Source organism: Hyposmocoma kahamanoa, unplaced genomic scaffold (assembly GCF_003589595.1).
Source record: "Hyposmocoma kahamanoa isolate Upper Pololo Valley unplaced genomic scaffold, ASM358959v1 202, whole genome shotgun sequence".
Taxonomy (NCBI): Eukaryota; Metazoa; Arthropoda; class Insecta; order Lepidoptera; family Cosmopterigidae; genus Hyposmocoma; species Hyposmocoma kahamanoa.
In genome coordinates this window covers 5846259-5873265 of record NW_020653726.1, presented here as the reverse complement: position 1 = coordinate 5873265, position 27007 = coordinate 5846259, and the positions used below count along the sequence as shown (strand labels likewise).

The 27007-nt window shown below is 35.7% G+C and overlaps 1 protein-coding gene across 1 annotated transcript in view; it reads left to right on the top strand.

Annotated features, from left to right (window-relative positions):
* The window catches only part of LOC113227216 (piwi-like protein Siwi), a 30151-nt gene extending 7272 nt beyond the window's left edge, over positions 1-22879 (top strand). Inside the window, exons 2-19 of the mRNA XM_026460109.1 lie at positions 2153-2459; positions 2689-2829; positions 3115-3274; positions 3745-3856; positions 4046-4171; positions 6260-6361; positions 7857-7950; positions 8151-8278; positions 9545-9805; positions 10282-10424; positions 11658-11803; positions 13429-13540; positions 13898-14027; positions 14801-15038; positions 16497-16573; positions 16747-16922; positions 17350-17449; positions 20727-22879. Coding sequence (XP_026315894.1) covers positions 2159-2459; positions 2689-2829; positions 3115-3274; positions 3745-3856; positions 4046-4171; positions 6260-6361; positions 7857-7950; positions 8151-8278; positions 9545-9805; positions 10282-10424; positions 11658-11803; positions 13429-13540; positions 13898-14027; positions 14801-15038; positions 16497-16573; positions 16747-16922; positions 17350-17449; positions 20727-20891 — 2712 coding nt within the window. The 5' untranslated portion in view covers positions 2153-2158 and the 3' untranslated portion in view covers positions 20892-22879. The remainder of the gene's footprint in view (positions 1-2152; positions 2460-2688; positions 2830-3114; positions 3275-3744; positions 3857-4045; positions 4172-6259; positions 6362-7856; positions 7951-8150; positions 8279-9544; positions 9806-10281; positions 10425-11657; positions 11804-13428; positions 13541-13897; positions 14028-14800; positions 15039-16496; positions 16574-16746; positions 16923-17349; positions 17450-20726) is intronic.
* Positions 22880-27007: the final 4128 nt, after the last annotated feature.

The window sequence follows — 27007 nt, the reverse complement described above, 5'->3', positions numbered from 1 at the left end:
TCTACCGGAAGGGATGTATGTTAACACAAGACTCTTTCAGGGAGCTCTTTGCCAAGGAAAGAGACCATTACTGTTTGGGGGGGGATCCAATGTGGTTTGTTATCAATGTATTCTTTCCTGTTTAGACGTCAGGCCTTAATGGCTTGGGAGCCATTAGTGCAATCGATGGACTTGACCAGTTCTATAGTTCACTCTATCGGAATGTTTCTAACAATACCATTTCTTATCAAGTGAAATGTGGGGATGATTGCTTTGTAAGAATTCTTGATGAGTATTATATATGTTTCTTTTTTATATATATATATATATATATATATAAAATGAGTGCGCATTTGACCTCCATCTCACCTGGTGGAAAGTGACGATGAGGTCGAAATAGTGAAACATTAAATGGTGTAATGAAAAAAACCGTAACATGTTTTCGGACAAATGAAACAAAATCTATTCAATAAAAGTCTAAAGGTTTTCGGAGAAACAAAATTCTATAAATCATGTTTCTAGCTTTTGAAAGGTAACTCGCGTCATAGTACGAACTGAGTGAATGAATAGTCACAAAGCTGCCAGTAAAACATCATAGTTTTAACATTACAATAAGCTTACTTTAAGCGCGTTATGGTACGAAATGTCAATGTAAGGTAAAAGTAATATTGTTTTAAGAGGTTGTGGTAGGGCCCTCTTTAAGCGCGTTATGGTACGAAATGTCAATGTAAGGTAAAAGTAATATTGTTTTAAGAGGTTGTGGTAGGGCCCTGTTCGGGATTCGGAAAATACTTAAGTATGTACATTAAAAATTGACGTAATTGGGGACAGACATTGTATTTATCTTAACTTTGCGACACAGTGGGTCGGATCAGCGATATTGCGAACATTGGATTTTTTTCACGATACCTCTCTAGAAAAAATGCCAATCCAGAGATCCTATTGTCCTTATTAATTAAATATTGTCATATCACATTTTGCCATAAATGTAATAGTTTAGTAGGAAAGAAATTAAATGTGTATTTTTTGTATGGGACCATACTTTTAGTGCCCCATAGTTACAAAGTCGATCCAGTCTTGGAATCACTACAGACGTATTATTAAACCTATCTTCTATAGATTTGTACACTATACGCGCGCCCAAACCTGCCTATTCACTACTTATACGTGTCAGAAAATGTGCAAAAATTGCTCATAAATACTATTATTGCGATATTTACGACCCGCTGTGCGTCGCAATGTTAAGATAAATATAGTGTACCTGCCTGTCCCCAATTACGTCAATTTTTAATGTTCTTATGTGATTTCCCAAATACCGAAAAGGTCCAGGACCTAAAAAATATCGTCGTAAGACAGTCTCCATTTTCTGTCTATGTTCCTCGAAGTTTAGGTAAAAAAAAACTACCTATTCCTATCCCTGGTGATAATTTAATAAACCTCCCCGCTATAGTTATTTCAGTTGATAAAGCTAAGTCTGCTTATTTGGTAATGAACTATTGATATATATTTTGAAGAACAGGGACAACAATATGAAATTGCGTATATAGCTTGTTTGTCGTTCAATCATCGCCGCAAAAACGATAAAACAAAAAATGTCGGGTTTTTGTAGTTTCTGTTTTTAAATATTTTACATTATATTACGTATTTCTAAGTACTCTCGTGTATTTTTTTTTAGTTTATTGACCAAAATACAGTATTAAAAATGTTCCCACCTTTTTCCAATAATTTACGTAATATGTCTATTTGTTTGATTTTATTATTTCTTTTCGTCTCGTTTGTTGCGCTGAATTTTTACGTTGATAAAATTGCTGCGTAGAACTGTCAAAATATTTTAAAATCACCTGCAATCTTGCAGTCATGTTTGGCTCTGTGTGAATCCTTTGCAGTCATTGGTCGCGGCGCTCACGACATAAAAATGTGACGCCATGTTAGCTATTGTGATAAAATTTAAAAATGTCGGTTTATCAGTCCGTTTATCACTCGAATTTGAGATCTCAATGTGGATTTAATAGCTTCATCGAGGCTGCATTCCATATATTGCCAGTGCCACAATTACCGTTATCGATAGCTAAAATTTTTAAAAACACTTTTTTATAAACCATCTCATAAAAATGATTATAGCATATAGGTACAGTATCACATTTTATCTGATTGTATTATACCTTGTACACAGTGAGCAATGGCAGATCGTGGCAGAGGAAGGGCGCGTGGACGCGCAGGCCGTGTTGACAGCTCTCAACCGCCTCCGCGGCGGCCCGGGGAGCAGGCCGGCGCGCCCCAACAGCAACAGCAAGGGCCACCAGGGCCGCGTCCGCAGCCACCCTCCGCTTGGGGCGCTCCATCAGTTGCGCCCCCAGTTCGTGCTGGAATGCCAGCGCCCGCGGCGCCAGCTGGCCGCGCTGCCCACCGTACTACTCCATCTACGCATGATCATCCCGGTGATATCGATGTTCAGCAGCGAATGCAAGCCTTGAATATTGGTAATTATTGTTTCCGTCTTATTCGTTATCCATTTTATTTTAGAATTGTATTTGTGTAATTATTATGGTATGGAAGATATTGAGAGTATTGGTATGATTAATATGATTCGGTTAAAGAATTGCTAGTTTCTCTTACGCATTTTTTGACAGTTGCAGAAAGTCACTTGACGTTAATATAATATGAAGCGGGTATAAAAAAATAAAAGTATCTATATTTTTAATTTATTAGGACAACAATCGCAACCTGGTGCCGCTGGCGAGGCTGGCGCCTCTGTGGTAGGACGCGGGTCACGCCGCGGTGGAGGCAGGGTCTTGCCTGAGCACATGACTATTCTGCGAACCCGTCCAGCTACAGCCACCTCCAAAAAAGGTAATTTTAAATTATTTTTTGACATGAAGGAAGATTACTCCAAAACATACAGGTGGAATATTAAAAAATCATATTCTAAGCTTAATTCGGACTGTCGGGTGTGACAGGATTTTGGAGCGCAGCGAAGACATCATTTATGACCATCCGAAAATTAACTCAAGTGCTGATGAAAAGCAAATTTTATGTGTAAACGTGATTTTTTGTACCTATGATGTAGTAAGATAATTATGTCGCGTCGTACTAATTTCGGTGACTACTAAGTTATTGTGATGAACATCGAAACAGGTAGCTTCGGCACGCAATTGGACCTGTGCGCAAATTACTTCACGGTGCAAACGACTCCGCAATGGCGTCTTTACCAGTATCACGTGGATGTCTCGCCCGAAGAAGACAGCACCGCCATTCGTAAAGGACTCTTACGTATTCATGCTAACACACTTGGAGGGTGAGTATCTTATTTGAAAAAGTCTACAAATAAAACATGGCCGAATTGTTTGCTCCCTGGCCAATGGTATATTAAGTATTTCCGCTCAAAAACTCACCCGTTTTATTTAAACATATAATAATAATAAAGAGTAGCCTACACATAATCCCACTGCTGAACACAGTAAAAATAAACATATTAACTCTAACGAAGGGCATTCTAAATGATGGCTCGAAGTATTTAAAATCACACTTACATTTAAAACAGGTTTGTTTCAATAAAATGGATGGAACGCATTAGTTCAGGTGCACGTTGCTTCCGACCGGCTAGTCTGGCAATCTTTGGGGGAGGCCTATGTTCAAAAAATTACTCACATCTGTAGATATACTTAGAAGATCTAATTAAGAATTAGCATAATTTGATAGTTAGTTACCATTGCTTACCCATAAATTGTGATTAAATTGCATTTTAAAAACACTGTTGTTTCGCAGTTACTTATTTGATGGATGTGTATTATATACAGTGAAGAAACTCCACCCTGATCCCTTGGAGTTGTATTCAGATCGGAAAACAGATGGTGCGCGCATGCGCCTACTGGTCACAGTAAGTAATAATTTATTAAAATTATTTACATGCATGTGTGAGTGTGTTTAAAGTTTAGACAAACATTGGACACAGGCTACCCAAACACTATAACTGCAAATTTAGATCCAGGCCAGTAATTAATAAACTAAACCTCTTTATCTAAAGTTGTTATAAAATGTTAACGTATTTTTTTTCTTTAATTTACAGCTGACAGGTGACGTAAGCCCCGGCGATTATCACTACTTGCAGATTTTTAATATTATAATACGCAAGTGTTTCAATTTGCTACAGCTGCAGCTTATGGGCCGCGACTTCTTCGACCCACTAGCCAAGGTAAATAAATGTTACGTTGTGGATCGATGCGGCGAAATTCGTCTAAGGGGCTAGACCAAACCGACCCCTCCTACGCAAAGTATCGTATGTCGAAATTGCCAAGTTTACAGGGGCGCGTTTTAAAGTTCCGAATTCACTGAAATGAGCATAACGCGTAACGTCTCGAGTAAAATGGCATATTTTATGCACATGTTGTACAATCTACTATTTTGCGACTTTACGCAGTCTATTGGCACAAGTGGTAAAATAGTAATTGAAACTGAATTCAATAAACTAAAATAAAATACAGTTACAACGCTGAGGTTAGGAAAATATTGTTATTTTAGCGTAGTTATATTACGTGGGCAGGTTTTCTTTTCATGAAACTTAGAAAATAAGCCAAGAATGGAACAACTTGCCTCTTTTTGTTCTTTAGAAGAATATGTCAAATAACAGGAATTTGTGTTGTTAAAGTGGCCTTTTTTTGCGGCGGTAGAGTAAATATTTGAAAACGTAAAAAGATTTAAGACGTAAATAAACTTAAATTATTTCTGGTTCGTATCGAGTAGAAGCCGTATAGTTGACTAAATATTATTTACACTGATTCGTGTTGTCGCCTCATTTTTTGAGTACAATAGGACAAATAGTGAGCTGTTACGTGCGTGAGCAGTAACGCACTTGCCATCTATATAGTCCAACAACTAGTTTAAATACTATTACACGCTGATACTTAAGAAAAGTGTAGGTAGTTTTTTGCGAAGTACCCATTGCTTAAAAAAAGACCAGATAAGTAAAGAAATAGTTCAAAACTAGAATTCAGAAATAGTATTTTATGCAATTGTTGCATAATACGAGATTTTATGACCTTATTATGTGATGATAGTATCACACAAATATTAATAAATAGGCATTGGAAGTGTAAACAACGCCTATTTCTATTTAAAATGTAATGAACTAATTCTACTATAGTTGTTGAATAAAAGGCTAAGAAATTTTAAAATAATGTTTTTTATTATGTAGAAATAAAATGTTCGTTACACTTGTACAATTTGGATGAGAGAGAAAAAAAATGGTCACTGGTGTTGACGACAACAAAAATTACAGGTGGTGCTATAATGAGACTAAAATTATTTACTATTTTATTCAAATTAATATTGTTATATAAATAAACTAAAATTAAACTAAACTTATGTTCTGTACTGGACAATAGTAAAACTGGTATACTGTGTCACCGTATGCATGCGACTTCTATTGCCTATTTATTTTGATTTCTGTGGTTTGCATACAATATTTTTCTTGCAAGTAAATTAAAATAATGAAACACCAATATTTAAACATTTTTGTTAACAACCCACGACAACAAACTCAAACGAAAGCCAAACAAGCGCTACAAAACAAAAGACCAAAGAGACAGAATAGTAGTGTCCGAGTACCTATAATTTGACAAGTTTTGATGTTTCGGTTGCAGATGAGAAACGGAAATACTCCAAATTCCGTTTTCTCAATCTTCAAAAAATATATTGACCTCACCGAATTTTTTTATTTCTATTTTTTTTATATAATTATATTTTCGCGCTAATTTTAAAAAAGTAACGTTGGCTGCTTAGTAATAAATTCTAAATTAAGAAATAAAAATGAATTCCGTAAAAAGTTTTTATTTAACCTTGAAGTCACGTTTTATTTAACCACCCTCTCTTATATATATTTTTATAACATAATATGATAGTGTTTACCCCCTTGACAAAAGTAAAGAGGTTCATTTGTTAATAAATTATAACTGAAAGTTATACAGATTCGTTTTTAACTTACATTCCATTATAACTTCCTTACATTTCAATAATTTGATCATTGGCCATTTTAATTTGAATAAAAAGTTTTATTTCATTAGTTTAAAAAAAACTAGACACATACAACCACACTAATTGCCTGGTTTCAGACTAGGGAATTCCCTGTAGTATGAGTACCAGAGCTATGGAAGTTAATCCGGAGCACTATCCAGAACACTCAAACTAGAACTAATTTAGAAAAGTATTTCCCAAATCCTCATCAAGCGCCCCGCAGAGTGAACCATTGCAAATCGTCAGTTTTTAAAAAATCTTATATTTTTAGATTGATATACCTGAGTACAAACTACAAATATGGCCAGGGTACAAGACCACAATAAACCAATACGAGGACAGACTCCTCATGGTGACTGAGATCACCCACAAGGTATGTACAACCATTCTATCCTGAATGAATATTAGAAATATTTATAACACGATTCACGACAACAACTATTTATTAGTCTGCCTATCCTAATTAAACAATCCTGGGGGTCTACTCTCGATCTCCGTCCGACACAATTACTGTCAAATAAGTAATATTCGACAAAATTAACAGACAAGTATCAAGAATGAAGCTTCATTCGCATCATGCGTGTTTTCATTTGGTCAAGTTTTGCTTATTTGGCAGTAATTGTTCCGGACGGAGATCTAGAGTAGACCCCGTGGTGAGTCACCACCAATTATCTAATCTAATTAACAACATCTTTAAAGACAAGATTTAGGACCAATGCGGGTTGCATGCATTCATGTCTTGAATAAAATCTCCGTCATTCAGGTTTCCTCAGATTTTTTTCAATCACTATTAACATAAGCATTACGTGTAATACTATGCTTGTTTAATTATTACTACATACCTCTTTTGTTTAGGACCCTAAATTGTCACTGGAAGTTCTGTGCACTGAGGAACTTTTCAGTTTGCATAAAGTTTTAGTGTAATGATAATGTTATGGCTCCATAACTAATTCTATATTGAAAATTGTATATTACGCCATTAAAAAAATTCAAGACAGTTTTGTCCAGATTGACAAATTTGTATTTTGTAATTTGTTGTGTTTGAAGGTAATTAGGTACAATTAGAGTTGTGCTTCGTTATTACATCAATCAGGCTCATTGCATTCGATGGTATACAAATCCCTATAAAGGGTACCAGGAACCTTGGGGTTACTTTTGATAAGAGCTTAACTTGGAAACCTCAGGGCACTGAGGTTACTATGAGGATGTTTGGTGCTTGCATGTCCTTCTTTCGACGTCTGGGAAACTTTCTAACCTTTTCTCTTTAACCCCTTTAACCTCTCCTCCCTACCTCAAAGATTGTTTCGTGTATCATAGCACTTTTCGCAGTCGCACCTTACGATCTTCTCTTACTTTTTCTTTATACTGTCCTATCCACTCTGCTAACTTTTATTCTAACTCCTTCAAATTATGGAATTCGCTGCCTCGGTCGGTCAAACGCGCTAAGTCTATGGACTCTCATTAGCTTATACTCTAATTAATGAATATTGTGTATTGTTATTATTATATTTGATATAATCCTACTTCAATTAATGTTATTATAATATATGTACTTTTCTTGTTCTTCATTTATATATATATTTTTTCATTTGTGTATGTACAAAATGTGTATTCAGTAGGTACTCTGTTGCGCCCTCAATTAGTTTTAATAGTTTTTCTTGTAACCCGAAGTTCGCCTGGAAGAGATTGCTATTTAGCAATAAGGCCGTCTGTTGAACCTGTCATTTTTTATTTTTCTGTATTATTATGTATCTGTCCCAGTGTGCAATAAAGAATATTAGTATTGTATTGGCAATGACTACTAGTACACATGAATGCTTGCATTACTATAAACTTAATGTAAATGATTTTTACAATACTTTTGACAGGTGCTGCGCTTAGACACCGTCCTAGGAATGTTAAAAGAGTATGCTTCAACTAAAGGAGCCAACTATAAGAAAATTTTCCTTGAAGATGTTGTAGGTTAGTATTCTGTAAATTATTATTTTTAATTACTGTTATTTGAGAAAGCTCTGTAAAAATATTGATTTTGCTTCCTACACACTACAGAGCATTCAAGTAAGTTGAATGGATGATTCAATAAAATGTGACATTAGTTCAAGTCACAATAGTAATAACGAAAAGTTAGACCAAAACACAAAGTAAGTATATCGTGTTTTCAGGAAAGATTGTTATGACTGACTACAATAAGCGCACTTATCGCGTGGATGATGTCGACTGGTCAGCATCTCCAAACAGCACCTTCCAAATGCGAGGCGACAATATCTCCTATATGGAATACTATCAAAAGGTATTTTATTGCTATTTTCACTTCATTGAATGTTGTACTACTGTTTTATCAGAGTAAGAGTTTACCGCTGGAACGTACGATTTTTTCCGATCTTGACTTTATAATTTGTGGTCTAGTCACGAGGAGCATTGTAGCTACACGTATAGCTTATATTATAACACAAGCTTTTTCCAAGGTCCTTATAGAAGCATACGATGGTGGAAAATTGAAATGTCGTAAGGGACATGTCTCTTAGGACATTCCAAAATTTGACTGTCGATATAAGGATAGTAACTTCGTCGATGTATCGAATTTTAAAATTTTGTAAGCGTCATTTTTTAGTAAGGGACATTTTCCATTACGACAAAATATTCCTTACGACATATCAAATTTCTGTTATCGAATATTTCAGTTCATTTTTCACCAAAGCGGAATGAAGAAATATTATACAACGATATTAAAAAAGTAAAATCTAGGTGGACAGTAGTAAAGACACGCTAAGAGAAGACGGTAGACGGTTTGCCTGTACATCAATAATAATAATAATAACGTCGTACACAATCAACATAGCCCTGCACTAGGGAAACCCTGTGTCGCGGGTGCCATGGACACACACGTAGACAACCACAAATTACACCCAAACTCACAAGAGAAATAAATGTAGGCCATACAAATATTTCTCCCGGCCCAGGAATCGAACCTGGGACCTTGACGTGGCAGTCCGGCATGGTAACTGTTCGGCCACGGAGCCAGTTAAGTCAGTACAATAAATATGGGGACGCTATGGGGAAGTATTTTATTTTACATTTATGATATTGCAATTTGCTTATTTTTATTATTTCTTAATTCATATTTAACTCACAACACGAACAAATAATATATTATGTTATGTGCGTATATTTCGCGAGCTGCTTATTCACTGGTCCATGTTTACTAGATTTCTTCTATATATACTCCTGGCCTTGTAATTCGAGCCATCTTGCATTTTGAGTATTAAACTAAGATAAAAAAATTAATTGACCAAAAAGTTAATGGAATTTTGAAGCTAATACTTAAACGTCATTCCTGTATGTCTGCTGAAAATTTTAATTTGTAAAAATGAGCAAAGAACTTTTCTTCAGTATTTTACTATTTTAGCTCTTTCAAAATAAAACTGCAAGGTGACACGGTGCCCGGGCCATGTGTACACTGTGATATGGTACAGATGCGAACAGTAGCTGTGCCTTTTGTACCAGTGTGTCTCGACAATTGCTTACAGTTCCAGTGAAACGTGTTTTTTTTTTGCAGAAATACAACATCAAGATTCACGACCCTAAACAACCGCTGCTGGTGTACCGCGCGAAGCCGCGCGAGATACGCTCGGGCACACCCGAGATGATCTACCTGATCCCTGAGCTGTGCCGACAGACTGGCCTCTCGGACGAGATGAGAGCCAACTTCCAACTTATGAAATCCCTAGCTGTCCACACGAAGATCGGACCTGACGCGCGCATTCAGAAGCTGCTCAGCTTCAATCGGCGCTTTACTCAAACCAAAGAAGTAGTTGATGTATGTTGGTTCTTTCTTACTAACAAAACACACAATTATAGTTATTGCAACAGTTCAATTTCTTTGTTGAAATGGAGAAAGGTTCTCCCTTTTATCATCACGTTTTGCTGGCGATATAGCTGCAGTGAAATACTATTCTGGATGTATCCATTATTGGCTTTCTTTAATACACAAGAAAATTATTATATTAGATTTGGGGAGTTTACTGTAATATAATATTTCACCACGGTGGCAAGCATTATTGTGTATGCCATCGATACGGTAAAATGAAACAATATGGACAATACAAATAAGTAAGCATGCTAATGGAACCTTCCACATCTGATGACTTCAACTGTTGTAGATCTATAATTATATGCTAAAAGTTTATTTAAGCTGTGACATAAATGTTGGTGACCTAGAACTTTCTTACCATTTCATATTGTTTATTTATTTTTCTTATTTAATTCCTCTTACAATTTTCGTACTATGAACAGGAATTGGCATCGTGGTCTATGAAGCTGTCCAACGAGCTCATCAAATTCAAAGGAAGGCAGCTGCCTCCTGAGAACATCATACAAGGCGGAGATCATAAGTACCCCGCCGAGGATTCCACTGAGGGATGGACTCGTAGTATGCGGTAATTATATGTTTATACATATGTATTTATTTGTTGCGTGTCGCGTCAGCCGCGCGTTTCAGTGTGGCAGGGTTCATATAAACTCGTACATTATAAAAATTCCCGCGCCCGGAACGCTTCCGCAGCCGCCTCTGTGTGGCTAGAGAATAAAAGCTCTCAGCGGCACTGTAACTGTTATGGATTACATTACGTTATGGACCACGACTTATTCGTTCCATCACTTGGTATCATAAAAAACACATTTCCCTTCAAGAGAGAGTCTATACAACCTCAAATAGCTTTGGTTGATTCTGCATAACAATGAAACTGTTGAATCAATCACTTTGAAAAAAAAAACGTAGTAAAATCGAGGTTATGCACTGATTACTATACAGTGTGAAAACACGATTCTTAAACAATTTTCACGATAGAAAAAAAAACAAACTTACCTCGAAATTTTACAAGAAAACCGCATTATTCAGTTGGTGTACTTTACATATTCCAATTATTTTTTAATATCATCTGAACTAAATAGAACACGAATAGTAAACGAGTCACATTTTTCAAATGGCTTTAATTTCGTTTGTAAAAAATAAATTCTGAAATAGAAAAAGTGTCCCTGCCACTCGATTCAAGCAAAATGAACTGTATTAGTACGTGAAAAATTTCAATTCAAGCTGAGGTAGTATAGACTCTTAAGGTCCAATGGCAGGTCTTTGCTCGACTGTTGCTGCGACATGGCATCTGCGATGTTGGCGTGGAATCTTCAGCTTGTTTGCTTGTTTCCGCTTTATATACTAACGTTCCCCGGCTAAATCCCATAGCTGAATGTGAACAGTGAATACTTTAGTACAGTTGTAACTTTTGTGTATGAGTATTTTACGTTGGAAATTAAAATTGATACTTGAAGTTATGCTAACTACTTTTGAAAAAAAAAAAAAAACAAATATGTGCAATATTAGATCTAAACAAATTATCAAATGTCTAAGAACTTTATGTTTACATTAAAATTTATAGATTAAGTTGTTCAAAACAATATCCAGTGAACCATTTTGGCAAGGTAAGAATACTAGCACACTAAGGTGTACTAAGGGTACTAAGGTACCTGAGTTTGAAAATACGATAAATGAAATCTCTTCGGAAATTCCGGGTTAACCTTTCCGGTTTGTGACCCTCTGGATATTTATGTGGATGAATTGATGAATTACATGTTTGGTAAGTGTAAATGTGTGATAAGTACATGTTTTTTTATAGTTCGAAGCCATTGCTTGCGATCGCCCAAGTGCCGTCATGGGTTGTGATCACTCCTGAGCGCCAGCGCCGCGACACCGAGAGCTTCGTCGGCCTCATCATGAAAACCGGCAGCGGCGTGGGTTTCTGCATGCCGAAGCCAGAAATCGGTAACTATAACCATTATGTAGTTATAGGTCGGTCTGCCAGAATCATATGACGTGAAATTAAAAGAAAGAAAAATTGTGGAAATCTTAGGGTCGTATTCCAGAACTCTGCTCAATACTCAAGTCAGGACTTGAGTATTGCAGTGAGCACTGAAAATCATACTCAAGTCCTTGCCATTAAAGTCGTATTTCCAGAGCTTGAAATCATACTCAAATCTGCTCAAATCCTGACTTGAGCATTGAGTAGAGTTCTGGAATACGACCCTTAATTTGGCGTTCTGATCAAATTTGGCGGTCTCCTTACTAAATAATTAGCATAAAACAATCAATTGTTACATACACACAGAGCAATATCCACACATGACTACATTGCGTTATAACGCCTACCTCCAAGGTTTGCTAAGACAAGAACCAGTCAAATATTTCTTACGCGGTGCGAACTCCTCAGTTTTCTGTGCGCAGGTCGCGGAGGTCTTTCTCCACTTCGTCCCTCCATTGGTATTTGGGCCGACCACGTTTCCACATCGTCGACTTCTATGACAACCCGTGTGCCCTTGCCCTTTTCACCGCCCTGTGAGCTGACATCGTTTCAAGGTGTCCGAAGTGTAACGGACTTGATCATTCCGATGATATTGGGTTCAGATACGATGTCCTTCAGCTTCTGGTTCTATCGTATTCTCGAATTACCATCTCCCCTCTGTTTTGCTCCCAAAATCTAACGGAAGATTTTTCTTTCGGCGACACTCTTAAATTTGCACTTATAGTTATGTATATGACACTTATACCCACTCATTACGTACCTGCAAACACCTCTAAGCAAAACACCCATTCATCAGCGTCGTAGTATTATATCATTAGTATAATATAATAGTGCGGGGCTATGTTGAATGTGGTTTATTATTATGAATATAATATTTAACATGTAAATTAGAATATTACATGTTTTTATAAAACCCCACACCAGGGAAACCCTGTATCGCGGGTTCCATGGACACACACATAGACAACCATAAATTACACCCAAACTCACGAGAGAAATAAATGTAGGCCATACAAATATTTGTCCCGGTCCGGGAATAGAACCTGGGACCTCTGCGTAGCAGACCAGCATTGTACCCGTTCGGCCAAGAAGGCAGTTCTACTGAGCCTGTGGTAGATCTGCACCGTATTTTTTTTTGTTTTTGTGATACCTAGTGACGGGAAGAGCAAGGCGTGCACCTGTGTTAAGCGACACGTCTGTCCGAAGCATTTGTAGTATCACTCAGAGCACTGGGACAGTATGACCAACTACCGCTGTCCCGAAATTATCTTTACATCAAACCGGCTCAATGTTATGGACATCTCACATTTCACCAAAAAAAATTACTATGCTAAAATCGTTTTCATAAAAACAGACACAATGGTTCCTAAGACTGGTTTCCTGTATCTCCTATGGTTTCGGATTTCCCCATACTGTCCCAGTAAAAACCAAAAAACTCACTGTATAAGTATACCCTTTGTTCTTGCCACAGATTATTTAATAGCTACTTGCAGCACAATCATGTATTTAGTTTAATCTCTTAAAGTTCCTCCGTGATTTCGTTTCTTATTTCACACGAATTCATTTCGTTCATGTATTTTGTTTACAGTGCCAATACAAAGAGACGGCCAAATGGATTACGCAAACATGTGCGAAGACGTAATCGCTCGCAAAAATCCGTCCCTGATATTATGCGTCCTGGGAAGAAACTTCGCGGACAGGTTAGTAACTTATTGTATAAATTTTTGGACTACTTAAAAATCTTATTTCAGCATTGTAGTTTTGCAGTACATAAAAAGGCTGTGGTGTGTGTGGTTTCGTAACCATTTGATATGGGCATAAATCGAAGTTAATATGTTTGGGCTATTGGGAACGACTGTCGATGTATTTATTGCTGCAACGATATCTCAATTTATCATTTAACGGAAACTAGGTAAACATTGTTCCCTTCTAGAGTGTTCTCTTTTAATCGAAAGAAGAGGCTGGTTTTTACTGAATTATGGCTGGTTTTATTCTCACGCCTACAATATAAAAAAAAAAATTATATCGTACAAATTTTAACGCCTATTTTCTTTCAGATATGAGGCCGTTAAGAAAAAGTGCACAGTGGATCGCGCCGTGCCAACGCAGGTAGTGGTCGCACGTAACATGACCAGCAAATCTGCCATGTCTATCGCTACTAAAGTGGCAATCCAAATAAATTGCAAGGTAATATATAAAATCTTCAAAGAGATTTTTTTCTGTTCTTGGCATTTGTATTTATGTTTTTGCCTTTGTCTTTATTTAAAAAAAAATACAAGACAAGATTAGAATGTGTTCAAAAATAAACATCGGTACAAAACAAACCAAAAATAGACAATAAATGTATATCAACATTTTGCAGTGCAAACTTTTTGTAATGAAACTGAAAGACTGCGAAAGTAAAAGAGCAATATATGACTTCAAATGACTGAGAACATTATTATTATGTGTAATTAATTTGCTATTTAATTCTTAACCCATACAATAAAAGAATTTGCTGTTTGCATTCCTTAACTTTCTTTTTTGGATTTTCGTCATATTCACAGCGAATAAATTAATGACCGAAGATATGCCAAGAATGATCTAAAATTTAAACAATTTTAGTTTAGTGAGTTTAATTATTTTTTATTTATTTATTTAAATCAAGCAAATATCACCCTTATGCAGTGATACATTCCTTGAAGACATACATGTAATTTATAACGAAATAACTGACTTACACGAATAGCACTAAGCGCGATATGATGTCTAGTAACCGACCCCGAATTCGCCAGTTTACGACGCCATTTGGCAATAACGCCTTCATGAACGTCGACAGATAATCGGTTGGCATTCTCACCACAAACGAATTAGAATTCACATTCTGGTGGGACTCCAACCACTTGACTCTCAGGGTGTGTATTTGTGAAAGTAATCGATGAAATGTACGATAATTTTGATGATAACAATACTGCACACAGCTGGGCGGTGCACCGTGGCGTGTGGACATTCCGCTGAAGTCGCTGATGGTGGTGGGCTACGACGTGTGCCACGACACGCGCTCCAAGGAGAAATCGTTCGGCGCGTTCGTGGCCACGCTCAACCCGCACATGACGCAGTACTACAGCATCGTCAACGCGCACACTTCGGGCGAGGAGCTCAGCGCGCATATGGGGCTTAACATCGCCACCGCCATACGCAAATACCGCGAACGCAACGGTTCGTTATCACATTGACTCAAATCTCTAAGGGTCATTTCATATTGTCACAACCAGGAGACGCGACGCTGCTATGCATTAGAACGGGCAATGCAACATAAACTTTATTTTTCACAAGATAAGGTTACATTTCTTCAAACAGAATGCTGCATGCGGCGCCGGGCAGTTTCGAGCTCGTCGGGCGCACTTTTTAAAATACAATATCATATAATATGTGGAACATATTCTTTACCGTAATAAAGTACACATTTCTTTGAATGCAAAATAACAAAAGAGTAAAGCCGCGCGGTGCATCTGTCATTTTCATTTTTTGTTTATAGAAATGTAACCTTGTAAAAGATAAAGTTTATGTTGCATTGCTCGTTGCGCCGCCTGGCTGCGGCAATTTGAGGCGACCCTTAGTGGGTTATCCATGATTTACACAAAAATTAACTCTCCACTTGTTTGGTAAATATTTGTAATTTGCATTTTGAACGCTTGTGAATTCACAAACATCTGCAAATATGCACTGATTTCAGTTCAGTAACATTTGGCCAATTTAGGCCGTTTATTTGGTATTTGTCGAGTTATTAGATTTTCGCGATTGTTACACATTGAAATGAAACTATTTTGTCGGATCTAAGGCTATCAGCCGTGACCATGGAACCTGGGAGTCTTAATCCCGTTCTCCGTTCGAAACAATTACTGTCAAATAAGTAATACCTGACCAGCGTCCTGTTTTTGATTCAAATGGGATTCTCGAAATCAGATGGGTTTTTGAGCGAGAAGATGAACCTGAATCCTACTATATCTTTCTAATTTAACTGCCTCCGTGGCCGAACGGTTACTATGACTTCCACGCAGAGGTCCCAGGTTCGATTCCCGGGCCGGGAGAAATGTTTGTATGGTCTACATTTATTTCTCTCGTCAGTTTGGGTATAATTTGTGGTTATCTATGTGAGTGTCCATGGCACTCGCGACACAGGGTTTCCCTAGTGCGGGGTTATGTTGAGTGTATGCGTTATTATTATTATTATTAATTTATGAGTTAAATCAACTATTGTTCCGATTTGAAATGTTAAGTTTGCGATCGGCCAGTTGTGAATCGCAATTATGCGCCTCGACTCGGAAAAGACGCAGTTTCCGATCGGGAGAGGCAATCAAAATGAAGCTGCGAATCAACACGATATGCCAAGTATCAAGCTTTTTTCGCATTGTGCGTCTCTTAATTTGGTCGATTGATGAGTAATTGTTTCAGAGAGATTTCTGACGGAGAACGGGCGTAGACGCCCTGTAAGGAATCCGAAACGTTAGTTTGTTTGAAAAAAATGAAACAAATATGAGCGATTTAGATATCATTGAAAAATATCATTGATTTGTTATTTATTGCAAGGTACTCTTTAACGGAGGACTGCCTTCACTGAACAGGCATGGATCTTTGTGTTAAGTTTGTGATTAATAAATGTTTGTTCTGTGTTAGGCGCACTCCCCGGGCGCATCTTCATCTACCGGGATGGTGTAGGCGATGGGCAAATTCCGTACGTACACGAGCATGAGGTAAGTTATCTGTCACTCAGTAGTGTTTTGGTGAATGCTAACATCGATACCACGTTTTAATTGGAACAAATTTGTAGTTGAAATTTTTTTTTAAATGTCTGATAGGAGCAGAAATTGACTTCGTATAATCATTACCGACGTAGTAGTACTTATGTGCGGTATTATTTTTCTAGGTCAAGGAGATAAAAAAAAAGCTTAATGAGTTATATGGTGACGCGGAACAGGTGAAAATGGCCTTCATCATTGTTTCCAAGCGTATTAATACTCGCATTTTCATAAACCGCGGCCGCACCGGCGAGAACCCGCGCCCCGGAACCGTCATCGACGACGTCGTCACTCTGCCCGAAAGGTTAGTTCATTTTGTCAGTTGAAGTCAGCTTTCTTACAAATTTGTTTACTTTTATTGTCAGTAACAAGTTACTTTGGTTTTGTGTCAGATATAACGTTTTTTACAAGTGAAAACTTTATTCTTTCATATATTTCTATTATGTATATTGGGCTGTATGTAAATCGAATAAAATAATAAATAAACTTTTGAGGGTCGAGAAACTTTTCCACTTTAATTCGCTTCAGTAAAGGATTAACCACAATCTAGATTCTTAACCGAATTGATATCACAGCGGGAGCTTATCTTTGTTTTGAAACACAACGTATTCAATTAAAACTTACAAGTCCATTTTCTGTAGAAACACGTCGGATGATAATTTGACAACAAAAATAACAAATCATTTCCCTACGTGCAGGTAATTTTGTATTAACAAAATTGCCTTTTTCAGATACGACTTTTACCTAGTGTCGCAGAACGTTCGTGAGGGTACCATTGCTCCCACATCGTATAACATCATCGACGACACCACTTCGCTCGGGCCAGATCATGTAAGTAGCGTTCGCATTTGAATTTTTATTCATCTCATGATCCTCATTTACATCGTAATTTTTTAAGACTATCCAGCAAGAATTTATTTATTGGGAACAATTCATACATAAATACATTTAAAATATATGAAACTTAGTAAAGTACCGTTCTTATGTATAAGCCAATTAAAGGGCCAATTAAAAATACACATCGCTAATACATACTCACACATCATTAATAAAACTCAGGCAAAATAAAAATAAAATAATAATAGATCCAAATTATTCATTAATGTACTGAAATTTAATTGAAATAACTAATTATAAAAACTAAATACATAATTGATTGTGTAAATATAGCAAAGCAATTGTATTAAATTTTGTCAAGGGACACAGTTTACCCTAGAATTTACAGAAAGAATCATAAAAAATGTCAAGACTAGTTGAATTGCAATTATTAACTATGTTATAAAAACGACACATTCTACACAAGGGCGAGCTTAAAAGTATATTTGTATGCCGAGGTGGTATTATAACCATTTTGTTATTCTGTGTCTGGGACGTCCCATAAGGGACCTCTACTTCGCCATGGTCACGATGGAACATCGAGTATATAACCAGAAATGGAGACGAAATAAGGGCCATATATTCCTGGTAACACCTTAGCGATACAGCTCTTATAAATATCAACTCTCGTTTGCACTGAAATATAGACTGGCCAACTACTGACCTGTGTGTACGTCTCCGTATATTCGATAAAAAAAATCTGTTTTTATTGTAATAAAGATAATATCTCTAACAATGCCGTGCTGTTCTATTCGGTGGTGTAGGCAAAACAGCAAAACATCTAATTACAAAACAAACGGAATCTCATTTTATCGGTAATTAAATATTAAATATGTAAATTTTGCAATTTTCGTCCATTATAGCAAAGCTCAAGTTAACTGGTCGATTTGAAGTGAAACGGTTGACGACATCCATTGCGACACCCGTCAATTGTTTCGAACTCGGGCTAGCCAATCGGAGCGCAGTTGTTTTCAAACAAATTAAATGACATTTCGTCTCTATTTCTGGTTATATACTCGATGCGATGGAATAATCCAGCTTTTGTCATGGCGGAGTTTTTTAAATTTGATTAGTCTGGTAAAAAGTTAAAATTTAGTCTGTTTTAGTCGCAAAAAACTAGCTTTAGTCTATCCGCCGTTTAAAAGTTCTAAGGGTGTTTTACCACCCTGGAATAAGCCATTCCGCAATATTTGGTCTATTGACCTATGGGCGTCGGTTCCGCGCTAAATACGAGTAGTGTCTGAACCTTAAAGGCGTTGAAATCGCATACAGAGCGACATCGACCAAACGAAAATTGATGCGCTTAATCGCGCATCAATTTTCGTTTGGTCGATCGACAGCGCGCTTGTCAATCATGCTGTACTGTGTAATAAAAACTTGTAAAAATTACATATACATTACATGAGCAATGTCCTACACATTGCATGCGCAAAAGACAGAAAAAGATCCATTACGTCAAATTCAATTGTTCGAACCACAAATGATTGAAACGTTTAGAACAAATAACCTAGGAGTCGCTTTGTTGTTAATGTTATTTGTAAAATGATTTTTTTATTGAATGTTAGTATGAGGATCTGTTTCCAAAATATATTTAAAAACACTACAAACAATACAAAATAAAATTATAAAACAACTTTTCCATTACAATTATCTGACCCCAACCATAACCTTATACCAGAAAACAAAATTAATGACTATTTCCCAAATGTACAAATATAACACATGCATATTGATTAGAAAAATTTTATATAAAAATGTTCACTCGCAAATAAATTTTAGTAAAAAACTACATATTCAAAAGCGTATAACCAGGCGTGCTAATGATATATATTTGCAAATACCGCTGACGAATTATGGAAAAAAAAAACATAATGTACGAAGGCGCTCAAATATTCAACAAATTACCAAAAGATATTAAAGAAATACAATCACTTCAATTATTCAAAAAGAAATGAGGGTTCCTCATCGTGAGGAATTTCTCTCGGTTTTGATATTTTTATTTCTATGAGTTGGTATTGCTATTAAAGTTTCACCATGGCAATTGATGTACAATACTTGATTAGGACCTTGCTTTTGTTTTTTCTAAGAACACCAAATTTTATCTATATACCTTCATTTGAATATTTTGTCAGCACGTATTCTTTGTAGAAATTATATGATACCTTGTATTTCTCGCTAAGTGAATTTGTATTCTTACCATAGTAATAATTAATAACTAACAAAATGTTGTTGTACTCTTTTTACAGTTTGGGGTTTTTTATCAAAAGTCTGAACATACATTTGCCCGAAATAACGTTTGCTCGAATTTCCTTAGTCCCAAATGTATCCTTTTTTTCTTTTGGTTTTTTTAGGAGCATTACAAAACAAACCTACGATAACTTAATCTTTTCTTTGTGATAAGCAACCAAAATCCTCTGAAAGCATAACGGTTTTCTTAAAAACCGGTTTTCGAGTTATGAAAATTTGAATTTACGTGAAATTCGAAACATTGATACATTTAATATGTCATAACTAACAAGAAGCTATTTGTATATATATATGCACAACTTTTTATTATCCATCGTAATATTATATATAAATTAATTAGTATTGACAGTAAAGGCTACTCCATTACTCTTGTGTTCAAGCAGTTTAAATATGGTGCATTTTGTTAAGTTTCCAGAAGCTGAATATGGTGAATTTTGGGCCTTTAAATTATTGCAAGCAAAATGAAGCAGTACTGCAATGACGTTATGATTTAAATTAAATGTTTTAGTTAGTTTTATATTTCCTGATATGTCACTACGCTTGTATAGATTAACTTCCGACATTTTGTTCTTGGATTTTGTATTCGACCCGACATCCATTTGTTGGTAGGTGAATGGATTGCCATTGACCTTATGCTGATTGCACTCGAGAACGTCGTTAATTAGCCGGTTCTAGTCGCACAGTTTTAAAATTAGTCGCTTCGTTGTTTAGAAGACACAACAGATTTATTATATCAAGGTTATATATACCTGTATTATTCTCAGAGCCCATATAAATATTTAGCAGCCTTTTACTCAGCGTTTGTTAAACTTTTGTTTTAATTACGTGGTCTACTTTTCAATACAAGCAACTTAGCAAAAAAAATACGTTGTCACTTTTCAATAATGTTGTTAGGATTTATTTATTCAGCGTGGACAATGAAACAACACCCTTATAACTGAATGGCTGACTCGACATTCACTTAACAATTTTCGCTTATTTACAGCTGCAGCGGCTGACATACAAGCTCACCCATATGTACTTCAACTGCTCGTCGCAAGTGCGTGTGCCCGCAGTATGCCAATACGCACACAAATTGGCTTTCCTTGCCGCCAACAGTCTGCATAACCAGCCTCATTATTCTCTATCCGAGACTCTATATTTCTTGTAAACTGTTTCACAGCAATTTGAAGTCTCACGCGACGCAGACTACTTAGTACATAACTCTATGCGTATGTGGACAATTCCTCGATTTTGCCTTACCTTAGCTTAAACATTTTGATAAAAGTATGTGTTCGAGTTGTGATACTGGTTTTCTCCTTGGGGAGGTGTACGCTCAAAAAGCCGAATAATGGTTTTTGATTACCGTTACTGAGTTATGGTATGTTACCATGAAAAATGTTAGTAGTCTGTGTTGGACTTAAATTAGTATGATTTCGGTGTATAAAGTTGATTTTTCTACTATAATATTAAGTTTTGTTGAGAAACAAATCGTAGATACTACTTTTTATATTGAAAGCTTAAAAACAAAAACATTAAAAAAACTTTCTATTATTCTAATTTGATCGTCGATAATCACTCGACCTTTTAATTATAAGTCATTTGCTCTTTAAATTGTCGTGTTTAAATTTATGTTATTATTTTGACTGTACAACAGTTAGTTACTCTTTAGGGTTTAGAAATCGAACTATCGTGTATGGTTCACTACAGGGTGCTCTCTTGTGAGTTGAAAAGTAAGTCAATAATAGTTTTCTTAATACAATCAGTCGCAAATAAATTGTCGAAGTGACAAGACATTTTTCATCCTAACAATTAAACGATAAGCAAAAATCAACTTTAGCTGCATAAAACACTCATCAGACACGCATACTGCCATATATTAGCCTTAGGTTTTGTTATTTTTTAAGTATAAATAGTTATTAGAAACTACCCCAACGACGCGGTGTACGACTTTTTTGCATTTAATTTTATGTCAATACAGTTATGAATGTAAGTCCCACGTAAGGAGAAGTAAACTCGTAGTAGAAACCGCCGTATATTTTGCTTACGTAAGTATTATATGCGTATATCTAGTGGAACATGTATATTGGAATACACGTAAATTTCAGCGTGGTACACATTAATGTGTTAATGAAACAAGCTCACATAAAAAATACAGAACATACTTAAGTAAAAAAAAGGTGTTGTGAGCTTATAAGATTACTTTATGTGATATGTATTACTCTAAGTATACCTCATATCTTGAATGCCAAACATAAAATGACATTCCTATTTTGTTTACCTCAGCAGCTTATTGGAGACACTTATTTTTAGATCTAATACATACTTTATTAAGACGTTTTCTATTTCTTAAGTTTTAGGAGGTTTTTTTGTTACACTTAAGACTACGTGCATTGACATGTTAACAACAAATTCCGATTAATTAAAACTGGAATTATGTTATCAGTACATCTACCATATTGTTAGTGCCCGCGGTTAATGTTTATGAGACGAACTAAAGTTTTATACACATATATTTTATGCACACTGGCGGTTTTGAAACTGCACGAGTTGAAATATCAACCAGCAATCAGTCACAATAAAAAATATCATTTTGTATTCAAATGTTTTACGCGGTAATGTCATGGTAGAATTGCGTGACGAGCATGTATGAAAGACAAAAAAAGATAAGTATTAATGGTTACAAATTAATAAAAATTCTGATTAAAATCTAAGATCTGGTAGTTTAGGACAAAAAGTTACAACTGCATGTATGAAAGCATTGACTCGTGTTATGAGGCGAAAGATGTACGCTAGGATAGTAAGTTAGCCAGTGGAAGGTTGTGGTCTCCATCTATCTCGATACGAAAAGAGCGTCAAATGTACATTATGAGTACCGAATTGTGTCCATATCACACATTTATGTAAACGTGTTTCGAAAGATAAATGTTCCACGTGTCAGTGCATGTAGCTGTGCTATATTGTAATGGTGATTATGCTCATGGAAACAACTGTCGTGAATTTTTAGTATACCTAATATTACGTGCTATTGTGATGTGAAGAAGAGGAAATGTGCGGCATAAAGTGGTGCATTCTGAAAATGCCGAACTTTTAAACAGCGTTGTTCCCTTGATTTAAATCATCAGTAAAAATCGTTATTTTTTTCTTATTTCGAAGTACTTTGGAAAATATACATAAAAATGATTTCTGAAACTGCCTTTCATTATAAAACCTAAAATAGCTGGGAAAATGTAAAAAATTCTCGCATATCTCATGGAGGTCACCTGTATCTGTATACCGCGAAAGAATTAAATAGCTATTCATGCCGAGAAAAATAAAACCGTCAATTTGCGGACAAAAGCTTTCTTGACAATCGGAAATGAACAATGTAAGAAATCGATTTCGGTGTTTACGTGTAGTACGCCCATAGCAACCTAATCAACAGTAAAAAACTATACGGCGATCGAAATACCATTACAGTCGTGTGTTCTCGTGGGTGCTATGGAAGAGGAGAAATCAAAGGACGAATTGGAAGATTGGAAAATTTACGAAGCTCTCTGCAGTAAAAGCCCAACAGAAGTAAGTACAAAGTCTATTTGTCAAGGTACAAACGTGAGGTGTTTCTAACCTATAATATTGCGAGTTATGCATCGCGGACTTTTTTTTCAAAGTTATTCCCATAATTACGGCTATAGTCATATGTTGTTTTGAATTGTATTTTTCTTATTCGGGATGGTTTCTTCACTTACGTGCATTAATTAATATGTACACATAATAGGGAAATTCATATTAAATTTTCAGAAAGAAATATGTTTAAATTATGTATTTAATTATCTGTTACGTATCAATTTAAAACAGTTTTCCAAAGTGGTCCATACCGCCCCTCCAGTGTGCGCTGTAAAGTCCTAGAGTCGTATTCCAGAACTCTACTCAATGTTCAAGTCAGGATTTGAGCAGACTTGAGTATGATTTCAAGCACTGGAAATACGACCCTAATGGCAAGGACTTGGAGTAGATTTCTATGCTCAAGTCAGCATTGAGTAGAGGTCTAGAATACGACCCCTAGTGTTAGTGCTTCCGAGGCCCCTACCGCCCCCGTAGTGGACTTTGAAGCAATTGGAGGGCGTTGATGCTGACCAGGGGTGCTACCACATTTGAAAAAAAACCTGAATGATCTGTATAAACTACATATATGAATAGATTTTTCCTTCTGGTTTTAAGTTTGTATAAAAATTACGTGTTTTTAATTATTTTTTGTGGTGGTGGGAGTTGAAATTTTTTTATCTTGCCTAAGTGGGCGGTGAGCCAAAAAGTTTGGGAACTTATGATTGAAAGCTATAAAAATTACAATAATTCACTATTTACGGAGCTTATTTGTTCGTATTACGCGACGTGTATATTAACGTGATTATGCCGAGTAAATTTTTACGTTCATGCGTAACTATACTCTAATCCCCGAAAACCCTTGACAATACTCCACACAATTGAAACAACTTGACAATAACGCCACACTATTAAAACAAACAAAACAACCGCTACAAACCTTCGATCCACTACTTTAAAAAAATTATATTTCTCTGCGATCGATCGGCACGGAAAACTAAAACAAGATTCTGTGAATTTCCGAAACGGCAGACCAAAAGTTTTCGAGTGGTTTTATAGTTTATATACAATATATAATAGCTACAATTACGACATTAATACATTCAACCATTATTTTGGGCTAGTAGATGAAGCTGTTGGTATGATATCGCTGTGTATCGTGATTACAAGCAAGGGTCACTAACATTGACCTACCACTAATCATTAATCATAATCAAATAAGAGTAGTAATTTTTAAAATTTTTCCCCTTGGTTTTACACAGTTGGAGTTGAAGCAAACTGCAACAATCTAATTAGTTGCTAATATTATCGTCTCCAACCATATAAGTCAATGTTGCCTACTATAAAATTACGCAAATATAATATAGACAAAATTCTAGTCTTACAACAAGTAGTACATTCGGACACAGAAGCGTGACCGAGTAGTCGCATATTCGATTTGATTGAGACACGTACGAGAATTGGTCCGAAAAATACCACTTATTAACGTCAGTTATCATAAATATTGACGTATGTACAATCAAACAAAAAGGTAATTTAATTTATAAGTATAATAATTAATATTTATGATGACATCCTAAAGAAGAAAGTAATTGTTTATTTAACTTCAGGTTGATTAACTTTAAAAAAATATATTTTATTTTGCTTTGCAAATAATAAGTAGGCGCTGTTTGATTTAGTTAGCTTTTTTACATAATAAATACATAATTTACATTTGATTGATTACCTTTTTGATCGTTTAGAAAAATAACTTGGTTATATTTCCTTTGATCTTATATACAAATAAGTGAAAAACCGCTTTCTCGAACTTACAGTGTATATTCAGCATCAATATTAGTTACATGATAATTTACTGTTTTTTTCTTCTTTCTTTCTCATATTTTTAGGAATTCGGTATCTGGCCGAATAACAAAAAAACAGACCGAATAAGTCGAATACCAAATTGTAACAATATTCGTTGCAACTCTAGATAATACATGAGTATAATACACTATTCGTCTCTTCAGCCAAAGATAACTGGTTAACACTGAGTTCTACTGCTCATCAAGAGAGAGCTTAGGACCATTCGGTTTCAGCGTCAGTTCTTCGTCTTTTCAAGTCTTCTTCGTACTTGGGCTAGATTACGGTCAGTGAATGTGGCGAACGCTATGTTCGTATTTTTCTGTATTTTAATGTTGCCAGTGGTCACAAGTTTTTGGGTTTTAAGGGTTGAATCCAACTACGACGCATGAAGCATCACGCCCACATGTCTTATGTGAAATGTCGTCAGCGCGCTTCAGCGACAGAGGAACCCTACTGGGGCCGTACCGATCTGCACCGCCTAATTGATGCTATCGCACATCTACGCTTGCCATCGCCCATGTTATCATGCTATGACAACAAGTTTCGAGTAGATTGCTGATAAGTTAATAAATAACCAGTGATCGGAATTGAGGGTGTTAATTTACCTAAAGTATGGATGTTTTCTTAGTATGGACATGCTCATTTCATGATAAGACCAAAAAAAAAAATATAATATATAAAATATAAAAATATATAAAAAAATAAAACCAAAAAAAAATTCATATACAATATCAATGCGTATAAAATTTTTATACTGTTTATTTTCTAAACATTCCAAAATATTATGTTGTCTCATGTTTATTTATTAAATGGCTAAAATATTTAAATAAGTAACCCATGGAAACACAACTGCAATATTATTTTTTGGGACATTATAGCAAATACTTAACAGCATACCTACAATAATTTGTCGCCAATGTACTGTTTCAATAAATAATACGCATATTCAAATATAATCAGTTCCGATTACTGTAAATAACAGTGGTCTAGTTATAAGAACAAAGCAAACTCTTTTACCTCTTTGTTGTTAAACATCATTATACCATGGACCAATAACTCAAGAGGACTGCTAATCGTCATACAAGATAGCGTAGCCGGGTATTTAGTACCTATTGGTACACTAGATGTCGCGACGATTACCAAATAGCTATTTTGTAACGTTATTTTACATTGACACATTGAATTTTATCAAATCTGCTTCTAGTGATAACAAACACGTCAACTAGATGGCGCTATATTTTACCTCAAAATGGATATGCACCTGGAGTCGTATACAAATACATTGTAAAAAAAAAACAATCGCAACTCGCAACGTTTCCATCCTCTAAATAATAACTAGAACACTACTTTGTCTATTCTAATGCCATTTAGACATATTGATAGTTTAGCTTAAAATTATTCATATTTCAATGTTACTGGGTGTAAGAAGCGAGAAAAAACAATGGCTACGGTGATTTTAGGCTGAGAACACCGAACGTGCGAAATAATATTTTTTAATTTTATTTGTAATTCCAAGAAGTATGATATCGCATTAAATATCGCAGGTATTGCATTGGTCCCAAAGGGTCATATCGGAACGCCACACAGTGGGCCCAAATTGATAATTCTTGGACATAGGAATAACTTGTGGAGTAGGTATCGAGCAAATTTTTTTTATGTGATATATAATAACATTCCTAACAACTTTTATTCTTGTATGATTTCTTGAAAAGTAGATAGATTCAGAGAAAAAAAAAATTTTGTATGGACAAATATACATTTTATTTTTTATCTCAAAATATACGAAAATCTAATGTGCGTGGGTTACTTACAGTATAGTTCCCATCATTTTCTATGTAGAAAAAAATAATCCGTCTGCATGTA